Below are 24,945 nucleotides of genomic sequence, written 5' to 3' on the forward strand. Positions count from 1 at the left end.
AAAATCAATTCAAATTTGCTAATCTTTAATGTCCAACAACATTCCTAAATATAGATAGAGCCCACCACTCTTTCCTTACTATTATCTTCTCAAATTAATCTTAAAAATTTTACATCAACCCATGTAATTTTCAGCACTTCATATTTATAGAACTGCAGCATTGTACACATCAGATTTTTAAGTTATCATAAAATTAATTTTTTTCATACTTTCCTGGCTTGCACAACTCTACTTTTGAAATCATGTTTAAAAAAAAATATTTCTGCTAAAACATTTTAACTAGGTAAATAATATCTTAACAAGAAAAGGGAGAACACATATGGAAGAAAATTATTTACAAATCTATACTTAAAGTAATGTCAAGGATGAAATGACTAGATAAAAGTAAAAGAAATAGGAGTTTTAGTTAATTTCTGTTTCACCTCTTTCTTTACAAATTTTTTATATTTTGTGTAATGCCGGTAGATCGTCATCCTGAACATTCATCATCATCAACACATCTTGACCGTTTTTAAAAATCAGTTGTAGATCTGTGTTTGACCAAAAGCATCAACACATCTTGACCGTTTTTAAAAATCAGTTGTAGATCTGTGTTTGACCAAAAGCATCAACTGAATATCCGCACTAACATTGTGTGAGTTTCTGCCGCTATTTTATCAAAATAAATATAGAAATATTTCTAATTGTCATACATTATTTTATATACAGGTGATTACAAATAAAATATATACTTTCAACAGCTTTATTAAAAATGTATTTTTAAGAGATGAGATGATCGCTTACATAATATAGAATTCTTTAAGTTCTTATTTATAAATGTTTAATGTGTGCACCATTTGTAACATGACAGATATCAACATGGTTATTGAATTCGTCCCAAACATGTGCAAGCATATATTGGTCAATGGTAGCAACAGCATTTCTAATACGTCATATTAAGTCACCGATATCAACAGGAAGGAGCGGTACAAAAACTTTGTCTTTTACATAACCCCATAAAAAGTAGTTGCAAGGTGTCAAGTCTGGACTACTTGGTGGCCAACACTTTCACCATTTGGTGATTTACCATATTTTGTTCTGAAATGCCACTGCACGGCAGTAACAGAGTATGTTTTGGCTAATTTGAACACACAAAAAACTTTCTCTACAGCAGTAGTGGCCACCATGCCAGTCTGGTAACATGACACATCAATCAGTGACATTAGCAGCTGAGCAGATATACCAAGATAAACTTTTAAAAAAAAACCTGTAAAACCATATCATTTACTGTATTCACATGCACCAGTTTAATTTTTATAAGCTATCAAAAATGTATATTTCAATTCTAATCACCCTGTATTACCACAGGTTGATAACCTGGAAATGTTTAGATTAAAAAAACATGCGTAATTAAGAGTAAGAATTAAGCAAACAATCCAAATTATAACACTAATAAGTTAAATTAAAAATGACTGAACACATTATATTTTTAAATAAACAACTTTACCAATTCTTCCTGTTTAATTTGATATTGTTCTTCCTTTTTTATAAACATCAAACCTTTACAGTTACAGTTTTTATCTAAACTTAAAGGATCATTTTCTTCTTTTATAGGAAACACTGTATAATTTATTATGATCTATTCCCTGAAACAAAAAAACTTCACATGCTACTGTAATATTAAAATAATTTCCATTCTGAGTTAACCGCTAAATTAAGCTGTTGAACTAAATTATACAATAAGAATAGAAATTATTCAAAAACTAAATATTTTTTACATCACCTACAAACAACTAACAAAAAACTACATTTTTCCTCCTCCAGTGAAATTTTAATTATATATTTTTTACTTACACGATCGTACTCCATGTCTTCATTATATTGTGAAAATAAACATTCTGTTTCTTCAGGTATGCTTTCTTCTAATTCTGTTTTAACATCGATCAAAGTGTTTAATGTAACTTCATCAAAAAATGTATTATTAATGAACGCATTCATTTTCTGTAAAAAATGAAAAAATCAAAATAACAACTAAATTTTTATTCAGTTAAAACTGAAAAATAAAAACAATATCTAGGCTGAATACAACCTTTCCACAGGTTTTGAGCTATTAATACAGTAGCCCTTTTATGTTAATGATTTTACTTTCAAAAGATACGAGTTCTCAGTGTAATCCTGCATTTAGAATTTTACTGTCAAATTTGACCCGATTTCTCTGTTATTTGTCATTACTGAATTAAATCGTGCACTTAGATTAATGCTTTCATGAAAACTATTCTCCATTTAAGTATAAATCAGTACGCTAAATACGGTTAAAAACAAGCTAAAACATATACAGTTTTATTTGAAGTACATTTTACCAAAGCTTTTTGTAAGATATTTTTTACTACTTTTAAATATTAAGCTAATTATTTTTCATTTTTTTTGTCAATATTATTTTAAAAATAATGTTTATTATATGAAACATTTAAAAATAATTAGCTTAATATTTGATGTATACTTAGAATGGAGTTGTAGTTTTAATGAAAACATTAGTTAAATGTAGAAGTGATAACGTAGAAGTTCCTTTCAACAAGCAGTCTATTTATAACATAAGGGTTAAACTATCTCTTAATCCTGCTGGTTACACTATTATTTATCACAGTTATACCTGCAATACAAAAAGCGTTTGCAAATGAACATAACATAATGTAGCTTTATACTTACTGCCGGTGCAAAATTAGTAATGGGTTATTAATAGATATGTTATTTATTAATGTATTTGTTTTAAATTTCAAACAGTGTTTGTGTTTTGCCCATAACCAAGTTTCATTTACAGAGTGATTTGTCCAACTAACTTCATTTTCAATCAGTTCTGCACATTTCATCACAAACAAAACTGTCCCTAACATACTATCCTGCAAATTGTGTGTGTTGAACTATGGTTATACTGTTTTATTATTTAAATTAGTATTTATTCAAATAATTGTAGTACTTAACTTGAGTGACGCAGATAGAAGTGTACTTAGTGATTGCAATGTTGGAAGCGGAAAAAAGGAAGTTACAGGTGGAAAACAAAAAGCTTTAAAAGGGCCTGGTATTCTGTACCAAAGAAAGCAAAGAAAGTCTTTAATCCTTGCAAACATGACAGTAGTAGGTTTGCTTGCATTAAATGTAGGCCTACAGCTCTAGATGTATTTCTGTCTAGCTTCTTCAAAAAACTAGAAAAAATTAGACAACATATCAGAAGTTATTAATGAAACAAAATTTTATGTATTTATAATTTAAAAAAAATGTGAATATGTAATTTAATAGGCATACAAGGAAGTCATGTAGTGCCAAACATCAGATTTTTACATATTTGTTTCAGATATAAGTCCTGGTATGAATATTGTGCTAACAATGGGTTGTAACCGTAGTAAATTATAATGGGACTCCTAAAATCAAGAATCTTTTCAGCGTTTTGTGAAGACATAGAAAATTACTATTTTATTGCGCAGCAAGATGGTTATCACGTGAGAAATTTTTGCAACGTGTTTATGAATTAAGAAATGAAATCATCAATTTTCTAGAAGAGACTGCAAACTGAGAAGTTTCGAGAGGGTTTATTTGTGATGGAATTGAGCTACTTGGTCAACATATTCGAGAAATTAAATACCTTGAATCTTCAACTTCAAGGAGCAAAAACACATATGTTGGATATAAGTGATAAAGTAAATGCTTTTTGAAGAAAATTGGAATTGTGGAGCAGAAATATAAAGAAAAAACCTAGAAATGTTTGTGGATGATTATGTTAAAACTTACAAGGCTGAAAAACAACATATGAAAGTTGTTTATGCAACCGTTGAAAATCATGTATCTATGCTGGCAAAGAATTTTAAAAGTATTTTTTGCTGTCGACAACTTGGTAGCAAGTTATGAGTGGGTTAGGGATCCATTTCAAAATACTCCTGAAGGGCTCTTAACTGCCAAGAAGAAATCTTCATAGACTTCACGGCAGTGGCAAAATCAAAAGACAATTTAGTAATAAATCACTTTGAATTTTGGGCAGGGGTGGATGATGAGTTTACTACACTAAAAGTAAGAGCATTTCGTACACTATTACCATTTTCAACATCCTGCCTTTGTGAAACCAGATTTTCTGCGGTGGCTGCTTTGAAGACAAAATATAAATCTCAGTTAAATACAGAAAAAGAACTCAAAATGTCTATTTCTTATATTAAACCTTCCTTCAAAAAACTTTGCTCTGCAAGACAGGCCCAAGGAAGTCACTAATAATTATTAAACTTGTTTTTAATTTAGTATTGATAAATTAATTATCAAAACATTGTGCAATACTGATACAATCCTATTTATATGTCTATTATAGTGGCATAAATGTGTATTTTATTATTTATTATGCAGAATATACTTTGTTTTGTTTCCTTATAAGAAATAAGTAAATTCTTTTAATAATATTTTCTTTTTGATATGATCGCGCCACCATTTAGTGTTATCATGCTCCCCATGGGGAGCAACCCCACAGGTTGAGAAACACTGTCTTAACAAATTGATTTTAAATAAAAACAAATAAGTACTTTCATTTTCAAAGATATTCTTAATTTGGTTTAATTTTTTAACAAATATTTTATTGCAGCTGGAAAATACAAAAAGAGGAAAAACACAATCAAATATCTAAGCCAGATTTTGTTTTTATTGATGTTAATATCTTTTTAGAAGTCCAATGAATGAAGTATCTATAAAGAAGGTAATGAAAATCCACTTCAGTCCTATCTATTTATCTATTTACCTAAATTCTTTTATTTAGATTTACATTTATTAATTCCCCTGTATCTACTGATTAATGATTGTTTAAAAAGAAGAATGTACATCTAGTTTAAAATTTTTGTTTATTTTTAATATGCTTGAGCTTTTTAACTAATCTTAGAGGAATTGTTTAGTTTATAATTTATAATAAAAAAGTTCAAGTTCTATAAATTGAAGATCCTCCCTTCTTAAAAAGTGCTTCTTCAGCTATTTCATTGTCTTTTACGCCGTGCTGTCCTGACTCTTACTGTACTCTATGTTACTGTTAGCAGAGATGCTAAGTATAGGTCCTGGCAGAGAGAGTAATTATGGCCATACTGTGGGCAGAGAGAATATTTATGACCTAATAAAACTTCCATATTAGTTCATGATTGAAATTATTTAGTTATTGTTCCAAGGCTATTCATGTAAGAAAGAGTTGACTAAATGCAAATAAAAGTTTGCTTGCCTCAGCAGCCCATTTCTCTACACCATTTTACATACCATAAAATAGTTCAAATTTTGGTTTGAAAGATTAGTGTCCTGCAGGCATACCTTCATAAAGTCCATGGGTAAGCATCACACATTCCAGTCCTCATTTTATAACTGACCCTCAAATCATTTATGTAAAACACAAGACTGTGTTCAACTATATTGGGTGTGAAGTCTTCCCATTCAATCTTTTCTCAATCTTTGCATTAAATGGTTGAAGCCATGAGACCTATTATATTTTATCAGATCTCAACTTAAAAAAAGATCCATTCAGCACAATGGTACTGATGGACTCTACTATCGCTATAAATCTACCCTTTCACCATCGTATGTGCCTTAATAATTATGCACGAGAGCAACAGCAGCCTTGATGAGTATGGGGTACTCATCAAAACCCCAAAGCTACACAGAAGTGTATCTGTAGAAGGTTTAGAGCATTTCCTTGACAGGAGACTATTGGACTTTGCTTCACCGTAATAGAGCACCATACTTGATCTACCGCTTCACCATAGACACATACAATCCCTGGTAAAGAAGAGGTGTTAATGCCCAGATTTTATTCAACACAGAATTAATGTCTACAAGTAAGATTAATCTCTGATTAATAAATTAATCACAAATTAATAAAAATATCCAGGCTTCTTCTTGGCTTTTTTGATGATGTTATGCATATTGGGCATTTGAGGAAAATTTCTCATTAGAAATACTAAGTAGATAACCAACTTTATCTAAAAGGTTTGTATTGGTATCATCCACTCAAGATCTACTAGTTTTATCTGATTCTCTTTCTTGTAAAGGGCACTGTCATTGTTTTTTAAGGGTTAATTCCTGAGCCTTTTTAGCACACCAACGATGATAAAAAAGCATTATCCTTAGTCTCTTAAACAATATGGAGAAATTTCATCTGGATAAGTACAATAAGGTCATCGGCATATTACTCCATGAAGAACCCTGTTCAGTTTAGATCAACTGCAAAACGTTTTTTATGGAGCCACATAATATGGATTCCATAATCCTTTCTGCAAGCACAGGTATGATAATTCCTCCCTAAATATTAATAAATGCACTTGTTGCAATCTTCTTCTTATTCAGATTGACGTACCGACAAGCTGATATGTATCTTTTTAGCTGATAATCGCTGAATTTATGTATCTTATTAGCAAACTGGTTATGTGGTGATGTTGCCTCATTTTATGAGTAAATAAAAATCTGATGTGGGCACCACATGATTTCTTTGTACGCCTATTAAATTACATTTACACATTTTTTTAAAATGAAAAGTACATAAAATTTTATTTCATTAATAATTTCCGATATTTTTCATAGATATTTTTTTATTGTTATTATTGAATTATTATTTATTGTAAAACTTTTTACAATCAGAAGCTAATAATTATTAATAAATCAATATATTTAAATTTAAAAAAAAAGTTAAAAAAGGGAGATGAAGTCTGATTCGAACCAATGTGCCTTCCCCTTCCAAGATCCAAATATTTCATTAATTAAAATTTCATTTGGCTATTACTCTGAAACCAATGAAAATAAGTAACACTTATGATATATGAAAAGCTCTAAGTGAGTGCTTATTACTGCAGTTAAGGAAAATTCCAAAATCCAAATTTTTTTGAATTTTGAGCTTTTTTTGGATACTTTTGGTTCAGTTGATTGCGATCAAAAAGGGAGGTGCACAACTAGTTGTTACAACAGTCCTAAATCCAAAATTTTAAAATCCTACAGCTATTTTAGTTATGTGAGATACATAAGTACGTACATACATACGTACATATGTCACACCGAAACTAGTCAAAATGTATGTTTCCGTTGAAATCTGAAAACCAAAATTTTTTGCGTACACAATACTTCCTATACTTCATACAAAGAAGTAAAAATAATGACTTCAGAAAAAGTGGTCATTACTTTTATTTTTATAATACTGAAGTATTTCACTTAAAAGTTTTTAAAACTGATGATCTGTAAGGCTTAGGGTCAGAGTTGTGTAAAAGAAATCTTAGGTAAGAGTACCATTTCTGGAGAATCTCATTGGTGAAATAGTGCTCTCTTGAATACTATTTCATCTATGTTCTTAGTTTTCTTCCTTTGAATGCTGAAGGTCTTTTGCTGATGCTTCTAACTTGACAGTTTTTAGCTTTTACTGATTTTCACAAAAATTGATACTGTTGGAGTGCAACCAAGGATGAGATAAAATTTCTGCATCAGAGAGAGATAGTGCAGCTTCTACCTTCGCTATAAGGTCTAGTTCAATAGTTAGTCAGCACAGAGCAAGAAATCTCTCTGCGTTCTGATTTTGGAGCTGAGTCCTCAACAAAGTGGGAGTAAGGTAAAGCTGGCAAAGGTTGTTTTTTCAGGTACTATAATTTGTCAGTTTTTTGTAACAATCTATTGGTGACCGGGTATGATCCAAGTGCTAAAGACTGCCTGGATTCCCCCAATCCTTCACCTGGCATATTTAACCTCTCCCAGAATTACTTTCAATTCAGGGCCCATTTACAGCACTAGCACCTTTAACAGCTTTCTCCTCTCTCACGGTGTATAATTGTTGTGAGTTCCAGTGGCCAAAAAGAAAAAGCACAACAACCTGGCAAAGCAAACTCTCGGTTCACATCTTACTTTCTATTGCCAAAGATGAGTTGAAAGCAAAATGAAAAACTAAGAATAATCAGAGTTCAAGAGTGGGGTCTCTGATGACCAAAATAGTAAGGGAAAAGATCAAAATGAAATAAGATCAGAAAGAAGTCTGCCAGTTTAGCTTATCCTGAGAGATGGTTGGGAAAACGAACAGTAATATTACAGAATGTTGTCAGATACTCATAAAAGAATAAAGAGTAAATAAGAGTACATTTCTGGGGTGTATTGATTTTTCCTGTATATAGGTCTATAAATGCATCCATACTTCAACTTTGAGCAACTGCTTAATTATTAGTGATTTGTAGTTTTGGTCTCATAGTTTCTATATTATTGTTAAAAAAAGTAGCTAAAAATTAAATTTAAACAGATACACGATTACTCACAGACACTGCATCACACGATGGTAAAGTGGAAATAAACTCTCATTTTTTTATTCCGATTATGAAATTGATTGGGAACAAGTTATAGATATTCACTGCTTTTAAGTAGAAAGGAAGTTATAAAATTTACATTACTTTTGTTGTTTTGATTGTTACAACTTCAAAATTTTCAGTTAATGTGAGTATACAAATGAATCAGAATTTCTTAATCAAAATCTCTGTTTCATGTTCCTATGAACTAGCTTCAAACTTATGATTGAATTAACCGCACAAAAAAATATTTTATCTGAATTTGGGGTATTAATATCATGACAAAAAATCAGGTTTCTTGAATGTTGAGAGTAATTTTGTTTATATAATTTTAAAGTGTATATAACTCAAATTGTTTGCTGTGGTGATAGCTGAGAAGTTTCCATTGTTATAGTTTATATGTACAAATTTACATTTGTTTAAATTTTATTATTTATATAAATTGACTATGTATAAATTTTATTTTTTAAAAGATTAAAGTTAAATCTCATAAATATAATTAAATTTAACCATTTAGTTCTAGCTATTGATTTTTCAACAGTTTGTTTTTTAAATGATGCTTTTGTTTTAATTAGTGTTACAGTCACTTAAAGAATAATTAAAATTTTGATTATTAATTAACATGTGTTCTTTTGATTTTGGTACTGATAAGATCTTCCATTCTGGTACTACTTTTATGAGTTAACAATCACCTTTTGTTGTTATATTATTTTAAAGTTATCAGAACAGCTGGGCATCATGTTATACTTGCCATGGGTTGCTCTTGTTAAAACAGGTTTGAACCTCATTAAAAGAAATCTAAAAGCACTGTTTTTTTTTAAATATTTTCTATTTATTTTTAAAGAAAAAAGTGCATTTCGAGAATAATATTTTTTTTTAATATTGGAGTAATTTCCTACACATTTTTTAATCTGTATGTGTAATACAATACGTTAAATACCATCTTTATTTGTTTTAAAATAATGTAACCAAAATATAATTAAACAATCTGCTACCACAGAAATAAAGGATCACCAATAAGCTTATGTCATAATAAATATTTTTATTGTTTGTACAGTATTAATAATAAAACTACATATTTGTGAATGTTCACAGCATTTGATTTTATAACCATTGACAAAAGTTAATTATAATGCCTTAATTTAATAAAATAATGTTTTTTTTTGTCTTGTCATTTGACTGGTTTGATGCAGCTCTCCAAGATTCCCTATCTAGTGCTAGTCGTTTCATTTCGGTATACCCCCTACATCCTACATCCCTAACAATTTGTTCCTTTTTAAATTTTCTAGCCTACCAACCTTCTTTAAACTTCTAACATTCCACGCTCCGACTCGTAGAATGTTATTTTTTAATTTTCTGGTGACCCCTTTCTTAGTAGTCCCCCACCCGGAGATCCGAACGGGGGACTAGATTACCTCCGGAATATTTTACCAAGGAAGGTGCCTCCATAATTGCTATATGAAAATCCAGAGAGCCACATTTTTTTGGAAAAAAAGCAGCTGTAGTTTTCCATTGCTTTCAGCTGCGCAGTACTCAGAGGACTGAGTGATGTTGATATGGCCGTTTAAGTCGTCTTGACTCACGCCCCTAACAACTACTGAAAGAGCTGCTGCCCTCTTTCAGGAATTATTCCTTAGTCTGGCTCTCAACAGATACCTCTCCGATATGGTTGCACCATGGTCCAGCAACTCTGTATCACTGAGCACTCAAGCCCCCTCACCAACGGCAAGGTCTCATGATTCATAGAGGATGAAAAATAATGGTACATTTTTTTATTTTTTATTATTTAAAACAAATAATTTTCTTTTAATTCCAACAATAAATATCATTAATAATAATTATTTATTTAAAATTAAATTCTATAATTGTTTACTGGCTAATTAGTTTCCACATACAGGCATTATTTTAATACAGTTTTAATCTTTTAATAGACCTTCATTATAGTAATGTAAGCGACTTGGATAAATATGGATTAAACTGAAGTAAATATCTCGACTGAAAAAAAAATTGTTTTACACGCGATCACTCGCGTGTTAGATGAAATCTAACATTTTGGATACTTTCTATAGTAAAAACTTTATTACATTAAGTATGAACTTGAAACTTTGCCTTCGCCTCGGCAGGATATTTTTATGCAAGTGTTGATGTTGGACATTGAGGTGTGGGACCTTTAGATGGGGTACCGAAGGTCAGGAGTGGGATGTGTACGGTCTGTTAGTTGGAATCTAATACGCGAGAGATCGCGTCAGTCTAGTTAGAAAATATCTTAACGCGTGAGTGATTACGTATAAGTTTTCAGATGACTTTTATAATTTGTGCCATAGTTTTACTGAGTATTTATTATTTGTGTGTGTTTATATATATATATATATATATATATATACTTTTTTATTAATATATTTTTTAATTTTTTATTTTATTGAGTATTTTAGAATCTAATGGTTCGGTTTTCACGTAAGAATAATGGAACAGGATAATTGTTTTCATATTCTGGCACGGTTGGAAGAGGACGAGTCTACACAAGGTGAAACTGATGACAAAGCAAAAGTTGCTGTTGAGTTACAAGCAGAAGTTTTCTCTGACACGGATGCTGAGCCCAAACATCAGGAAGAAAACAGATTCAGAACAGTCAGATGAAGAAAATGATCTGCAGCCTGCCAATGTCTTATCACATCAACAAGCAGCAAGTGCTCGCTCAAATCAAGCAGCGAATAGTGGTGCTGGTGGTCCAATCTACCACAGTAAGGATGGCGTAAATAATTCGTACGGGCATAATCTAAGCATCATCACGACCTACCCGAACTGCTAGAGAAAATATAGTTACTAGATTACCAGGCGTAAGAAAAGGAAAAGATACAATTATGGATTGTTGGAGTTTTTATTTTTCAGATAATATATCTGAAGATATTGTTCGCTGTACGAACCAGCAATTGCTGCTAATGAACCACTCATATACACGTGGCATCAGAGATGCCCCGCAAACCAATATAACTACATTGAAGGCTTTCTTGGGCATTCTTTATTTAGCGGGTGTTAAAAAAGGTAGTCATCTAAATGTTGACGAGTTATGGAGCAATGATGGAACATGTCTAGAAATTTTTCGGCTGTACTGTCAAAGAGACGATTTCAAACATCGGTTCAAACTACACGGTTTGATGAAAAAAGTACCAGATTTTCTAGAAAACTTATCGATAACTTAACCCCAATTAGGCAGCTTTTTGAACAGTTTGTTCAAAAATGTGAAGAAGTTTATTCAATACATGAATATGCCACTATCGATGAAATGCTGGATGCATTTCACGGTTGCTGTAAATTTCGGGTTTATATTCCAGATAAACCAGGAAAGTATGGGATAAAGTGTATGTTCATGTAGATGCTCGTACTTTTTACACAAGTAAACTGGAAGTACATGCTGGGAACAGCCTCGAGGACCATATTTTATTCAAAATGATGCCAGCAGTGAAGTGAAATGTCTTATTGAACTCATAGACAGAGTGTTATGTAACTATGGACAACTATATTACTAATGTCCCTCTTGCAAATGATTTATTTCTAAATCATAGACCGACTATTGTAGGTACGATTTGCAACAACAAACCTCAAATCCCGATTGAGCTCACTGTTAGTTATTAGGGATCGTCCTCAGAAAGTCTCTATGTTTGCATTTGGAAAACACCCCAACAAATGCCTACTGACTTCATATGTCCCAAAGAAAGGCAAAAACGTTCTCTTACTTTCAACGATGACGCCGTTGATGTAACTTCAGGAGACTTGAAACAAGAATTTATAACTCCACAAAGGGAGTGTAGATGTTGTGAACCGCTTGAAAAGTGAGTATGATGTTTCTAGAATCAGTAACCGATGGTCTCTAACTTTGTTCTTCTCCCTGTTGAATGCCAGTTCTATAAACTCTCAGTTAGCGTTTAGATCAAACACATCAAGCCATGTCAAGAAAGAGTTTCCTCACCCGGCTGGCAAAATCCCTGGTGCAGCCAAATCTCATGAGGAGGGCAGCAATTCTAAACCTTCATGTCAGCATCAAGCAAAAAATACAGCGGATAGCACAATTTCCCCCACTACTGCCACCAAATCCTCAGCGACTACATGTGTTACTGCCTCGTGCACAAAAATCGATTTACATAGTTTCAATGTGGCAGCTGTTCATTCTCTATATAAAAGGGCAATACAACAGCAAAGACTGTTCTGACTTGTTTCCGGTGTAATGACCACATAGAAAATGAATGATATAAAAAAGGAACATTCAAATTAAATCCATATGTTGCAATATTGATTCGATCAATATTAATGTAAGAATGAAGTGTTCTTTGAAGTTTCAAATTTAATAAACTTTGTAATATACTATTTCATTCATATTTATAAGTACTGTAAGATATAGCCGGTTTATCGTTTTTTTAAATAATTAAAAAATTGTTGCCATTATAAATTATGTCTTGAGAAAAAAAATAGTTTTATTCAGGTATCCACTAATGTTAGATAAAATCTAACGCGCGAATAACCATGTGATTTTCAGACATGCGAGTATCCTGGGTTAACAGTATGACTAAACACAGAAAAAGAATGTCTCAAATCGATTGAGGCATTCATTCTCTTTATATTGATGTTGCAAATTAATTAACAGAGGAAATGGACAAAAAATTGCATTTCATAAAATCAGTTTCAGACAAAGAAAAGAATTCCAGAATGAAAAATAAAATAGAGACAAATATTAACTCTAGTTGGTTATGATTACCAAACATCAGAGCAATATCGAGCATATATTTATGAAGTAAGCTAAAACAAATCAGAGTTTTAAGTTTTCTCTGGTTGTTTGTTAAAAAGTAAAGGTGTTTTATATCATAATGTAACTTATAAGCTATCATATCATCAATTAGTTAATAAATACATATTATTATGTGGATGTGTTTCAATTTTTATTAGGGTAAAAATTACCACAAAAAAATTAAAATAACACTACTCTAAAAAAGAATTTAAGCTACTATTTTGTGTTCAGTTATTCTGAGCTTACTTGCATTTTATTATACTCGCATTAAATAATCTATTATCTTTATTTTGAAATTTCTTATTTTTCCATATAGCTGAGAAATTTTGTGAATCCTAATAAAAAATTTAGTCGTGCTTCTAGAAGAAATAATATTCATAAGGGCAAATAATTTGTGTAGAAGGATATTAAAAAATTTTTAAATGTGCCGATGAAATCCACTGATTTTTATCAACATACTTTGATATCATGTCACTGTGCTGTTACTCTGTAACATAGTACTATATAAAATAAATAAATAATAAGATGACTAGGTTACTTTGTACTTTTATTAAAAAAATTTAATAGTATTTGTAGATGCATGCACATGATTGCACTTTGACAGCGTTATGTGGTTGTTAAAATTTCTTGAATGGAATTTAATTGATATGCGATTCCTTTTTGTATTAACTTGTTATTTCTTTATTTTGTTACTAATAATATTTGTACTAAAGATTTAGTTCTTTTTATGTGGGAAGTAACACGCTGGAAAAAATCTTGTAAGAAAGATATAATATAAATCTATTTGTAGAATACAATAAATACAGCATAAATTTTACAACTAGGCTTGAGAGCTACAATTTTTTCAGGTCAACAAAAATTCAGATTAATCTAAAGTTACTTTTAATTATAGTATTCAGTGTCTCTAAACCTCATCGGTTTCTTTATTGGCCTATTTAAATAACATTTTAGATGAAACTTATCATTTGCTTTTCTCAGCCTAAATTATCAAGTCTCCAAGTTCTGCAATGTAAAACATTTTACAAATAAATGAGTCGAAAAAGCATAATTTACTCTGATAAATTGGTAACACTGCTGGCTTTTTGCAATTAAATTGTTTATCAGGCTCTTGTAAGGAAATATTTTTGTATTTCCATTTATTAATTTTTTCTCAACATTGTTATTTTAAGTTTCATACAACCAGCTTGATCAATATGGATTACCCAAAATTACAGGCTATTGAATTACAGACCGGTAGGTTTATACTGTAACATGTATTTTACATATTGTGCAATTTATAATTAACTTTACTCATATTTTGCGCTATTGGGTAAAAGTCAGGAAAAGAAAAAAACAATTTTGAGATTGATAAAAAAATAATATAATATCTTTAAGTAGTTTTATATAATGAAAAAAATGAATATTACTGTACGATTTTTTCTTTTCAGGTCAATGAAGGATATGATTGTAAAACAAATGATCCTTATTTTCATTACGAATTTGATTTCAATGAGTTAACTAGAACAGATAACGATTATATAATTACAGAGCCAAAGAATAATGAAATTTATATAGTAAATGTATGTAAAAATGTTAATAGTAATTGTAATGATAAAAGAAATGTAGGAGTTTGTTGGAAAGATAATACTGGTCAATTAAAAACCATCAGTGAAACTTCTTACAGTCCAAAATTCAGAAATGGGCGCATCATACTGGAAATGACAGGAGAGTCATGTCGTGCTGGTGGACCTAAAAGGACTGTTACAATTCATTTCTTGTGCGAACATGAATTGAACCTGAATTTAAGAAAAAGGTAAATTTCTGTCATGATTATGATTATCTCTTTCTTGGCTAAGTCAAGTAACATTTAGAATGATTTTTTTAAGCTTTTGATTGCGGGCAGGATGTAAATGCTATCCCAACAGTATTTACTTCCTCATACACATAATGCAGAATGATTGACTGCCCAATGTTCAGTGTTTCTAATGAACACCTGATATTTAAGTATGAAAAATAACACAAAATTTTAAAGGCTAAGAGATATTAAATTGTATCTGAACTCTTAAAACATAAACATAATTAATCTAATTATTGTACTCAGATGTTGTGCTACCTTTCACAAATACATTTTATTTTCAGTGGTGGTTTTTTTATATTGTTCTTCAGGATAAAAAAATTAGATATGAAGTTTATTTTAAAATATTACCAAACAATAAAAATAAATTGTTTTATAGCTTACAAAAATAAAAATCTATTCTCATACTTTCCTTAATCATTATTTTTGCTTTCTTTCATATCTCTCTTAGATTGTCATTTCAGTGTTCCAACTGAGATGGTCTTCTGTTCTGTCTTCTGGATACCAATATTGGTCTTTTTGAAAATTTTTGTTTTCATTTCAATGGGATATGAATTATGTTCTTGGATATCAGTTGTAACAAATATCAGTTGATAAAACTCCAAGCTGCTCGTACATGTGAGATTCTGAGGTTGTGGAGTCTCTAGCATAAGAAGATTTTTGGTCCAGAAAAGACCACGATGATGTTGAAGGGTCGGCTGGCCAATTCACGCTGAACATGGGTTTCAGTAGCCAGCCTTCCCATTAGGTATGTCTGCTCACAAACACTTGGGTGTAATCCTTGATGAGAATCTTCAATTCAAGGAACACCTTCAATATATTGCCAAGAAGGGCGTTGCTGCCATTTTGGAATTCACAGAGTTATCTATCCCGATTGGGGGTTGAATTTCTGTACCATGCGTATCCTCTTCAAGGGTGTAAGTGAGACTATTATGTTATACACTGCACCTGTCTGGGCTCATTGCATGATCTTTAGGTGTTATAGGGACATTCTTTTGAGAGACCTGCATCTCCTTCTGTTGGCTGTTGTCAGTGGTTACATGACTGTGTCATGGGAGGCAGTCTGTGTTATTGTTGGCATTAAGCTGATAGATATTCTTGCCGTAGAATGTAAGGAATGTTATATTTCCAAACAGGATGGTCTCCTTACTTTGGAACATATGCAGGAAATTGAAGACCAGGGTTTTACATCTTGGCAGGCCAGGCGGGACAATTCCCCTGTTGGTTGTTACATGCATGGCACAAACAGTAATTCCCATTCTGAACAGTAATTTCCAGAGGCTAAACAGGAAAAAAAGAAAAGGAAGGTCTATGCCTGGATTGCAGGGTTGATGATACGGAGAACCATGTCCTCCATATCTGTCCTCGTTATGAGGCTGAGCATACCATAGTAGTTAGAGAACTTGAGAGAGTGAATTTCTTTCTGGATCTCCGAGTTAATTGGAAGGTTTGTGGAGAATGGTCAATAGAGATTGGTTTCCTTCTATTACATAGATCAGCTGAAGTTGTTTGAAGGGAGTAGGATCCTGAATGGCTAGGTTTACGGCTGAGACATTTGATTGGCCGGAGATAGCCATTTCGGCAACAAGCCTTGGTTAATTCAAAAGCAGTGATTATTGAAGTTGAGAGGTGAAGCCACTGTCAGTAGATGGGGGGGGGGGGGTTGACTACATTACTGAGGGTATGGTTGCAGTCCTGAGAGGTACTGTCTTGCCAATAGCACTCTTCAAATGTCACGCAGTTAATTTAGAGCAATAGTTGTTAAAGTTGGGTGGTGGTGCCACTGTCGTTGGTGGGCGGGGGTGACTGCGCTACCGAGGGTATGGTATGCCACACCTCACAGCAAGCAGCTGTGAGGTGTGGCATTGTCTTGCCAAGGGCGGTCTTCAGGTATGATGTTTATTGTAGGTGATGGGATGTAGGTCTGAATTCGTTGTTACGTATAACACATTTTGAACGGTATGAGTTTAGCATTGTATTGAGTCGTTACTTTGTTGATGGTTGATGTAATAATATATATTCTAGACTAACTCCCTCTGTTTGCTGTTTCATACTCATAGCTTTACTTCACTATAAATTATTAACTTTTAAAATTATAAATATTCCATTAATATATTCATATGAAATATTTTTATATAAAAATATAACTACACTATATATACTGAAATTCTATTAAAAAACCACCTAGTACAGAATATTAAGAGAGATGCATCTTACCTTAATTCTTCATGAAAGTATGCTCATTACTAGGTGGTGTATTTAATCAAATTTAAATGTTATTTAACAATATGTATCTTAAAAAGATTAATTTCAGTAAAATAGTAATAAATATATATATATATATATTAATTTTTAAACATGTTATCCTGTGAGTTGAATTAGCATTTACAAATCACCAGATATACACATATAAAGCCTTTTCTAATCTTTTAGATTCATCATCAGTTATTAGAAATACTATAATTAACATTAGCATTGAGATACTTTGTCAATATGTCATGATTAATTAAAATTATTAGTCAGAAGTTAAAATTCTATTATACAGGCCTACCAATTTAAACAAATTATCTGCTCAAAATTTATATAGGTAAAACTGATAGATCATTTAAAGCAAGATTTTCAGAACATGTAAGACCATTTAAAAATAAAAACAAAATTTGTCAAATATGGCAATCACTTGATTTCAAATTGACATAAAATTAGAGTTAGTAAATAATCTTAAAATATTAGAAATTCGTAATGTTAAAAACAAATTGTAACATTTGAAGAAATATATTTATAAATATAAAAATTTATTAATATAAAAATTAGAATTTTAACATCAGACTAATAATTTTAATCAATCTTGACATGGTTGACAAAGTATTTCAATACTAATGTTGGTATTTTTAATAACTGATGATGAATCTAAAGGATTTGAAAAGGCCTTATTAGATTGAAGGTAAGATTTAAGGTATCATGCTTTATATGTAGTTAACTGATAGTTTTTAAATATTATATATATATATATATATATATATAAAACTGACCAGTTCTCATTAATAGAACATATTTTTATTTGGCTGTTGTTTATGATGGTGTCAAAAAAAATTTAATTATTTTGATTATTATAGGTGCTGTTTATATATGTACCGAAGACAAATTTCCTTCTCCAAGACTACAACAGTTGTTTACTACATTTCCATTAAGTACACATGAAGATAAAAAAAAATTGGGTGATAATGTTTTCATAGAACACATTGCAGACGTTGTTAGTATATTTATGTTTCAAATCCATTAATAATACATAGATAACTTTTTTTTATATTCTGTAATAAGTTCTTACACTAAAATGTTTCCTAAACTGTATTCCCTAACAGTAAATCACAGTATCACAAAAGATTTAACTTTACATCCCAATAGTTGCAGTCAAAGTTACTGAACTCTTGTTAGAAATAAAAAAAAACTGAAAGTTTTATTTAATTGCTTGTGGAATGTTTAAGTAATATAAAAATATAGTAGTCAAAAGAGGAGTAGAACTCCTTGTTTTCATTGTAAGATGTTCAAACATTACATAAAATTTTTATGCATTAAACTTTTATATCTCTTAATCTTCTGAGAAATGTATTCTCAGAGAGTATGTTACCCATAAAATATATATATCTGCTTAAAGTATTATAAATTCTTTAAAACACAATTTAGCTGTATTACAATTTTATAAATATATATATATATATAGTATAAATCTATAATTAGACTAGAATTTTCATTTTATAATGAATGTTATTAGATCAATTTTTCAATATTGTTACAAGGATGGTTTAAAACAGTGTGTAATGACTCAGTTGCCACATTTACTTACTCGGCAATCTATTGGTCTTGTAGTAATTGATTCAATTACAGCTGTATTTCGTGCTGATTATGATCAACATGATATGGCTACAAGGGCAAAAGATCTTCGTACTGTCGGTCTGCAGCTCCATTCATTGGCAAATCAATTCCATGTATCTGTATTATGTGTTAACCAGGTAAGATTGCTAAAAATATGTATATTTAAAGCTACTAACAGCTTTTAATGACCAGATGATCAAAACGTATCAAATTTCTGTAGTAACATTTTAAAATAATTTCCTTAGAATATTGTAATTTCTTAATCTGTTTATAATTCACTATTAGCATTCTTCTCAGTCAGCATAACTGAGCTCAATATCTAATATGTCAGTGCTTCATATGAATTTATATGCTGTTCTACATACTTTCTTTCAAACGTTATTTTAATTATTCTGTTATAAATATCAAACAATTTACTCATTCCTCTTTTACTTCTAATCAATTTTCATGAAACCACATTGCATATTCTGCTCCTTAAATCATTAAGAATAAACTGTACAATTGGGCTGCAATGTGTTTAACTTGTCAGATAAATACTAGATTTTTTACTAATAGTTCTCAAGCTTGTCACTTTATCAACTTTTTTGACCGATTTGGAATAAGAATGTAGAAATCTAAATTATTTGAGAATAAAAAGAAATGATTTAGTTAATGAGAATACTTCAGTAACATGTCCGATCTGTAGGCTAAACCTGGATAGGTTATGATGTATAATTCATAATTTTAATCATCTGCAAGATAAATACTTTGCTACCTGACCAGTCCTAGAATTTCAAGAAATCCATGGTTCTATAGATCTTAGCTTCCTGACAGTTGGCATTTGCAGTTAAATGAATGATATTGATAGAAATTTAATTTCCTCTAAAGTTTTAGCTGGATATTTATGAAAAGATTCCTTTTACTTTTTCTAAAATATTAAAAGGAAACAGATTTTCTGCTACTTAACTTAATAATAGTAACTCATCTTTTAATTTGATTAAAGGTATAAATTAAATTGCTTAAACAGCTTTTCACATTTAGTTTTTAGTGTGGATTTTTCATGGTACCAATAGCATAGATTAAGAAGACAGCAGGAGATTTCACACATGTAGAATGAGGCATGATTAAAAGTACAATGTTTATACTGAGGACATAAATTACTAAAATTTCCTACTGAAATATTCATCACTGTAAGTTATAACAGTGATGAATAAACAAGCAGTTGTAAAGGCCAATAATGTTGATTGTTGCTATTGTGGAATATTAGTCAGGTCAGGTGACTTTTAGTGCTAATGTAAAGAAATGGCTATACTTTAAGTATAATAATCGTAATATTTTCAGTTTTATTAAGTAAGAAAACCTGCTTGGTTTCTTGTGTATATTAGGTCATATTTAAACCTGAATTATAAGACTAGTTAACAAATAAAATAAAGACTTGAAAAATACTCTGTTGTATCAGATTTAAAATTCAGTAAGCTTCTAAAGAAATAAATAAATGCATTTTGATTAAAAGGAAATATTTTTATGACACTGTAGGAATTCAATCATCATAAATAATGTATTTTCCTTCGACCAGGCATGTAGTTTTATTTTAAGAAAATCACCTGGATCGCAAAGGTAATTTTATACAGGTTTTTACTCTAGATGCCTGTACACAATAGTCTGTGTAATCACATGTACAGTCAATAAACAACATGCAAATTTTGCAAATAACACATAGAAACTAAGATAGATCTCAATATATATGGATCATTCAATAATTAAAGAGACAAATGACTAGAAAAGCTATTATTTGTCAATGACAATGAAACTAATATTTCTTTTCAGCATATCTGACTACACTTAGACACTTGTCCCATCTTTATGTGAACTTTCTTATTCCAGTTGTAAAGAATTGTTCACCTTGGTGTATAAACTGTTCTTATATCATGGAACTGTAAAGATGTGGCAACACCTCCCCATCCAACTTTTGAGCTTCCCATGTCTGTTCAGTGGTTTGGGAATGGGCGTAATTATGCCTTTTGAGAGAGAACCAAGACATTTTCTCCATGTTGCAGATTCACTTTACTTTATAGTGTCACAGTAGTACTCACTTTTCTGCCAAATAATCACAATAAATTGGACCTCTTCATACTCCCAAAGCACTATTAGCATAATTTAACTGGGTGATATGTTGGTTTTGAATTTTTTCCTGGCAGACAAACTCTGATGCAAAATGATGAATCTAAGTTTCAAGATAAATTATTGTGGGATTTAAGAAAGAATTACCTTGCTCTAAAGACATTTAAGACATAAATGTGAATTCAGATATCGCTATGATTTTGAGTCAACTGTCCTAAAATCCACCTTGAACATAGTTTGGGGTAAATTCAGCTTATTATGGATAATGAAGTGGATAGTGCTGATAATTACATTAAAAATTTCAGCAATTTCCCAAATTTTTATGAGTTTGTCCTTGCGAATAAGATCATTATTAGAATTTTTGTAAAACATCAGTAAAACTTCCACTATGATGAAATCGGTTATATCTGTCTACAAGATTTAAACTGTTCAATCCTCTTATTAAAAATTTTTAACAGTTAATACTCTTTTTATTATCCATAAGTGAATTTCTCTTTGTTTCAGCTTCTGAAAATGAAAACTTTTATCCCAGAAAACTGTTCTTCCACACTTCATGCTTCAAATGAAGCAGACATTTTCAAGAAAGCAAAAGAGGTTATAATAATAAATATCCTTTTCTAACAGCCGATATTTTCTACATCAGTGTGGCCAACTTTTACATCAGAGTTGGCCACACTGACATAGAAAATATCTGTTTATATCAAATTTCAATTAATTCTGTTACAGTTTTTCTGCTGTTGCCATTTATTTCTAATTATTGAATGGCCCTTATACTATAGCAATATGAAATTTACAAAGCCACAAGATCTGAAATAAACTTCAGTGAACTTAAGATAGATCAAATACATTATTCAGTTACATTCAGGTGTGCTTTCTAATCCCTTTAAACTAGATTCTATTTACTATACCAGTAGTAATTTCAGTGAAGATGTTTCTAATTAGATTTAAAAAGGCTTTAAAAGATAATTTCCAGTATTTTGGAAGCAAGTCATAGAATATTTTATAATTTTAGTCTTATTTCATTTCATCATGCTCTTCAATGGATCTCTTTTTTTAAATAAATTGATAATAAAAATTGTTTATTTCACAGGTTAGTTCTCTCATCCAACAAGACAACAATTGTAGATCAATATTAGTACCAGCATTAGGACTTGCATGGTCCAATTTAGTAACTACTAGATTGCAGATGATTCAAGGTGAAACTGACAACAGAGCTTTACATGTCATTTTTTCACCCGAATTACCACAAACTTCATGCCCTTATAAAATAAGTGCTAGTGGGATTTCAGGAAGTGAAACTATTTAAAATTCATTTTTTTATTATTTCTTTCCATTTATATTTTTGAAATTCCTTTTTGTACATTTATATTATTAAAAAGATAATAAAGATATTCCAAAATAATAAGAATAGGAGGAAAATTCTTTACTTATGGTATGGATTTTATTTTATTGATTTCTGATAATAATTATGAAAGTGGTGTGAACCTATCAACTAAACATCACAGGTGTTACGTTAATCCTGTCATGACACATTAGACCAAAAGTTGTAGATAAGTTCTTATTTTACTTTACACAGGATTTTTTAAAATTAATATCTTTATTATATTGAAGGAACTGCTAACAGTGGAAGTACCTCTGAAAATGCATAAACAAGAATGATTCAATAAGATAAGAATATCTTCCATCAAGTCTACTATATTTGCAAATAATTTGAATTTTATATATATACATTATTATTTATTTATGTACAACATATATTGTTTTATATATATATATAAAATGGTTATATCAACTGATATTATTTACTTTAAATATTTAACTGTTTTTAATTATTAGTTATTGTTTATTATTATCAATGTTGCAGCAATGTTCATTACTGTATGCATTATGAATGTAAAATGCAATAAAATTGTTCATGCAGCACATTTTACTTGGTTTTTTTGATTACATGATTTTTCCGTCAATGCAACTTTGAATGCTTATAACTCAATAATAAAGGCATTAAAAGAAAAATGGGTTTTACCAGTTTTTCTTGTAAAATTTTTAATGAAAATCATGTGTCATATGTCCTATTTTAAAAAAAATTAAGTTTGATTCAATTAGGCTGATAAAATTTAAAAACCCACCATAATGTTTTTTTTTTTAACTAGGTAGAAAACCCAATTTCTTTCTGCCTCCAAATACCTCTCAGATATGCAGTATAATGCTGTTTCCGTAATTAAATATCACCTGTATACACATGAGGCATGTATTTTCAGTAAGTACCCTTTTGATAAAAAAAATAACAAGCAAATTTTTTTGAAAATATTCATATTCACCTGAAGTATCTACAATTCTACACAGTGACAGATAATCGCCCACTCCTTGCCACATTGTTTGTATGGATCTCTTTAAATGCCCTAATCCATTTTCTCACCATTCAATCATACATAGCATTATCCCCATACACTTCATTAATCTTTTAATGAATATCGGCTATTTAAGTAACGAATTATAGCACATATTTTACAATCAGTGGCATTGTGTATAGTATACACATTTTAAACAAACAGTAAACAGTAAATAAATACTAACAATCACATAATGGCATGTATAGCAAGCCAACAGATGTAGGTACTCAAGGCACATGCTTGAAACAGCAACAGCTGTGCTGCAGCAGTTTTATATCGAAATTGTACTTACTTAAAAACATACTTTGCATGCATTCATACAATATGTATCATATATCAGTATTGAATGATTAAGGCTTCTTGTGAAGTTTCAGACTTGTACATTTAGTTACTTGTTTGTGGCAATTGAGTAATTCAAAGTATTGAATTTTCTGAAAAATGGATAAATTGTAGTTTGAGCTGTTATAAAGTACTTTCTTTTGAAAAGTTGAATCCCAACAGACATACAAAAATTGTGATAGTACTTTAAAGGATTCTTCTGCTTTTTTTACAGTAAAAAGTGGGCTGCTGAATTTAAACATGGTCATAAATCCGTTCAACATAATGAATGCTTGGGGTGCCCAAAAACTGCTACAACCAATGAAATGAAAATTTTTTTTTATAACAGTAGATGAAAGATGGACTCACCATCAAATGCCAGAGACCAAACACTGGATGGGAGCAGATGTTAGTGCACCAAAAAAGCAAAACTGTTCCATCTGCAGGAAAAATCATGACTACATGTTTTCTTTTTGGATCTCATGGTGCTGGAAAAGGCAGGTCCATCACCAGGGAGTATTTCACTTCAGTTCTAAACCAATTAAATTGTCCTATTCAGGCTAAGTCCAGATCTGGGCAAAAAGAAAATGCTCTTTCACTGTAATAATGCACACACAGGTCTTGGGTTGTTGCTGCAAGTGCTTTCCCAGTGATTATTTTCTCTTCTCAGTTATTTTTGTCTTAGTTTGCAGTGTTGAAGAAATCATATTATACCGAGAGTATTAAAACATAGATAGTCAATCTAAATGTATAGAATTGCAAGATGACTATATTGAAATTTTAAAAAATTCTGAAAAATCTTGTGTTTTCTTTGTCGGGTCGAGAACTTTCCAAATGGCCTTTGTAACTAGTTGAATGAACATCTCAGGTAGTAGCATTCTGAAAACCAATGTCATGTTAAATAAACTTATGTTACTATTTTGTCATCAAAAGCCAAATTAAGAGCTTTAGATTTTACAATTGGCAAGTATTTATTATAAGTTGATCATAAAGAGCACCAAACTGTAATTAGTATGCCCATTATCTGACAACTGATATAAACAAATTCACTATCTTGATCCCAAGAGTAAATTGGGAAAAAACTTAAAAAGTGACTACTGAAGAAAGAGCCCCTCATGTTTTATTCAGTATATTGTGTTATTTTATTTCTTATAAAGATGCAGGACCTCCTAAAATGTTAAAAAAAACCTTTTTTCATATAAAAACCACTACTTAGGCAGGAAATTCATGAATCAAATGTTAACAACCACTAAGCAATGGTACAATTGTTACAATATATTACCAACGTTTGTGAGAAACACACTACACTTTATCTACAATTCTATCAACTAAATTCTTAACACATGGGCAATTCGTAAATAA

General features: G+C 30.6%; 1 protein-coding gene across 10 annotated transcripts in view; it reads left to right on the plus strand.

Moving 5' to 3' along the window:
- The window catches only part of LOC142327350 (DNA repair protein XRCC3-like), an 84,634-nt gene extending 61,883 nt beyond the window's left edge, over nucleotides 1-22,751 (plus strand). For 5 of the 10 annotated variants that reach the window (XR_012756963.1, XR_012756962.1, XR_012756964.1 and 2 more), the window contains 4 exons: nucleotides 4,595-4,705; nucleotides 14,499-14,863; nucleotides 18,019-18,155; nucleotides 21,966-22,106. Coding sequence is in view for 4 of the 10 variants with exons in the window: in XM_075370318.1 (XP_075226433.1) it covers nucleotides 18,721-18,912; nucleotides 21,966-22,181 (408 nt within the window). In the remaining 6 variants the exon portion in view is untranslated. Of the gene's footprint in view, nucleotides 1-4,594; nucleotides 4,706-9,813; nucleotides 10,054-14,498; nucleotides 14,864-18,018; nucleotides 18,156-18,699; nucleotides 18,913-21,965 lie in introns of all 10 variants that reach the window. The other 5 variants (XM_075370318.1, XM_075370319.1, XM_075370320.1 and 2 more) reach the window with 2 other exon arrangements.
- The last annotated feature ends 2,194 nt before the right edge of the window (nucleotides 22,752-24,945 follow it).

This window comes from Lycorma delicatula, chromosome 7 (genome assembly GCF_047948215.1).
Source record: "Lycorma delicatula isolate Av1 chromosome 7, ASM4794821v1, whole genome shotgun sequence".
Lineage (NCBI taxonomy): Eukaryota > Metazoa > Arthropoda > Insecta > Hemiptera > Fulgoridae > Lycorma > Lycorma delicatula.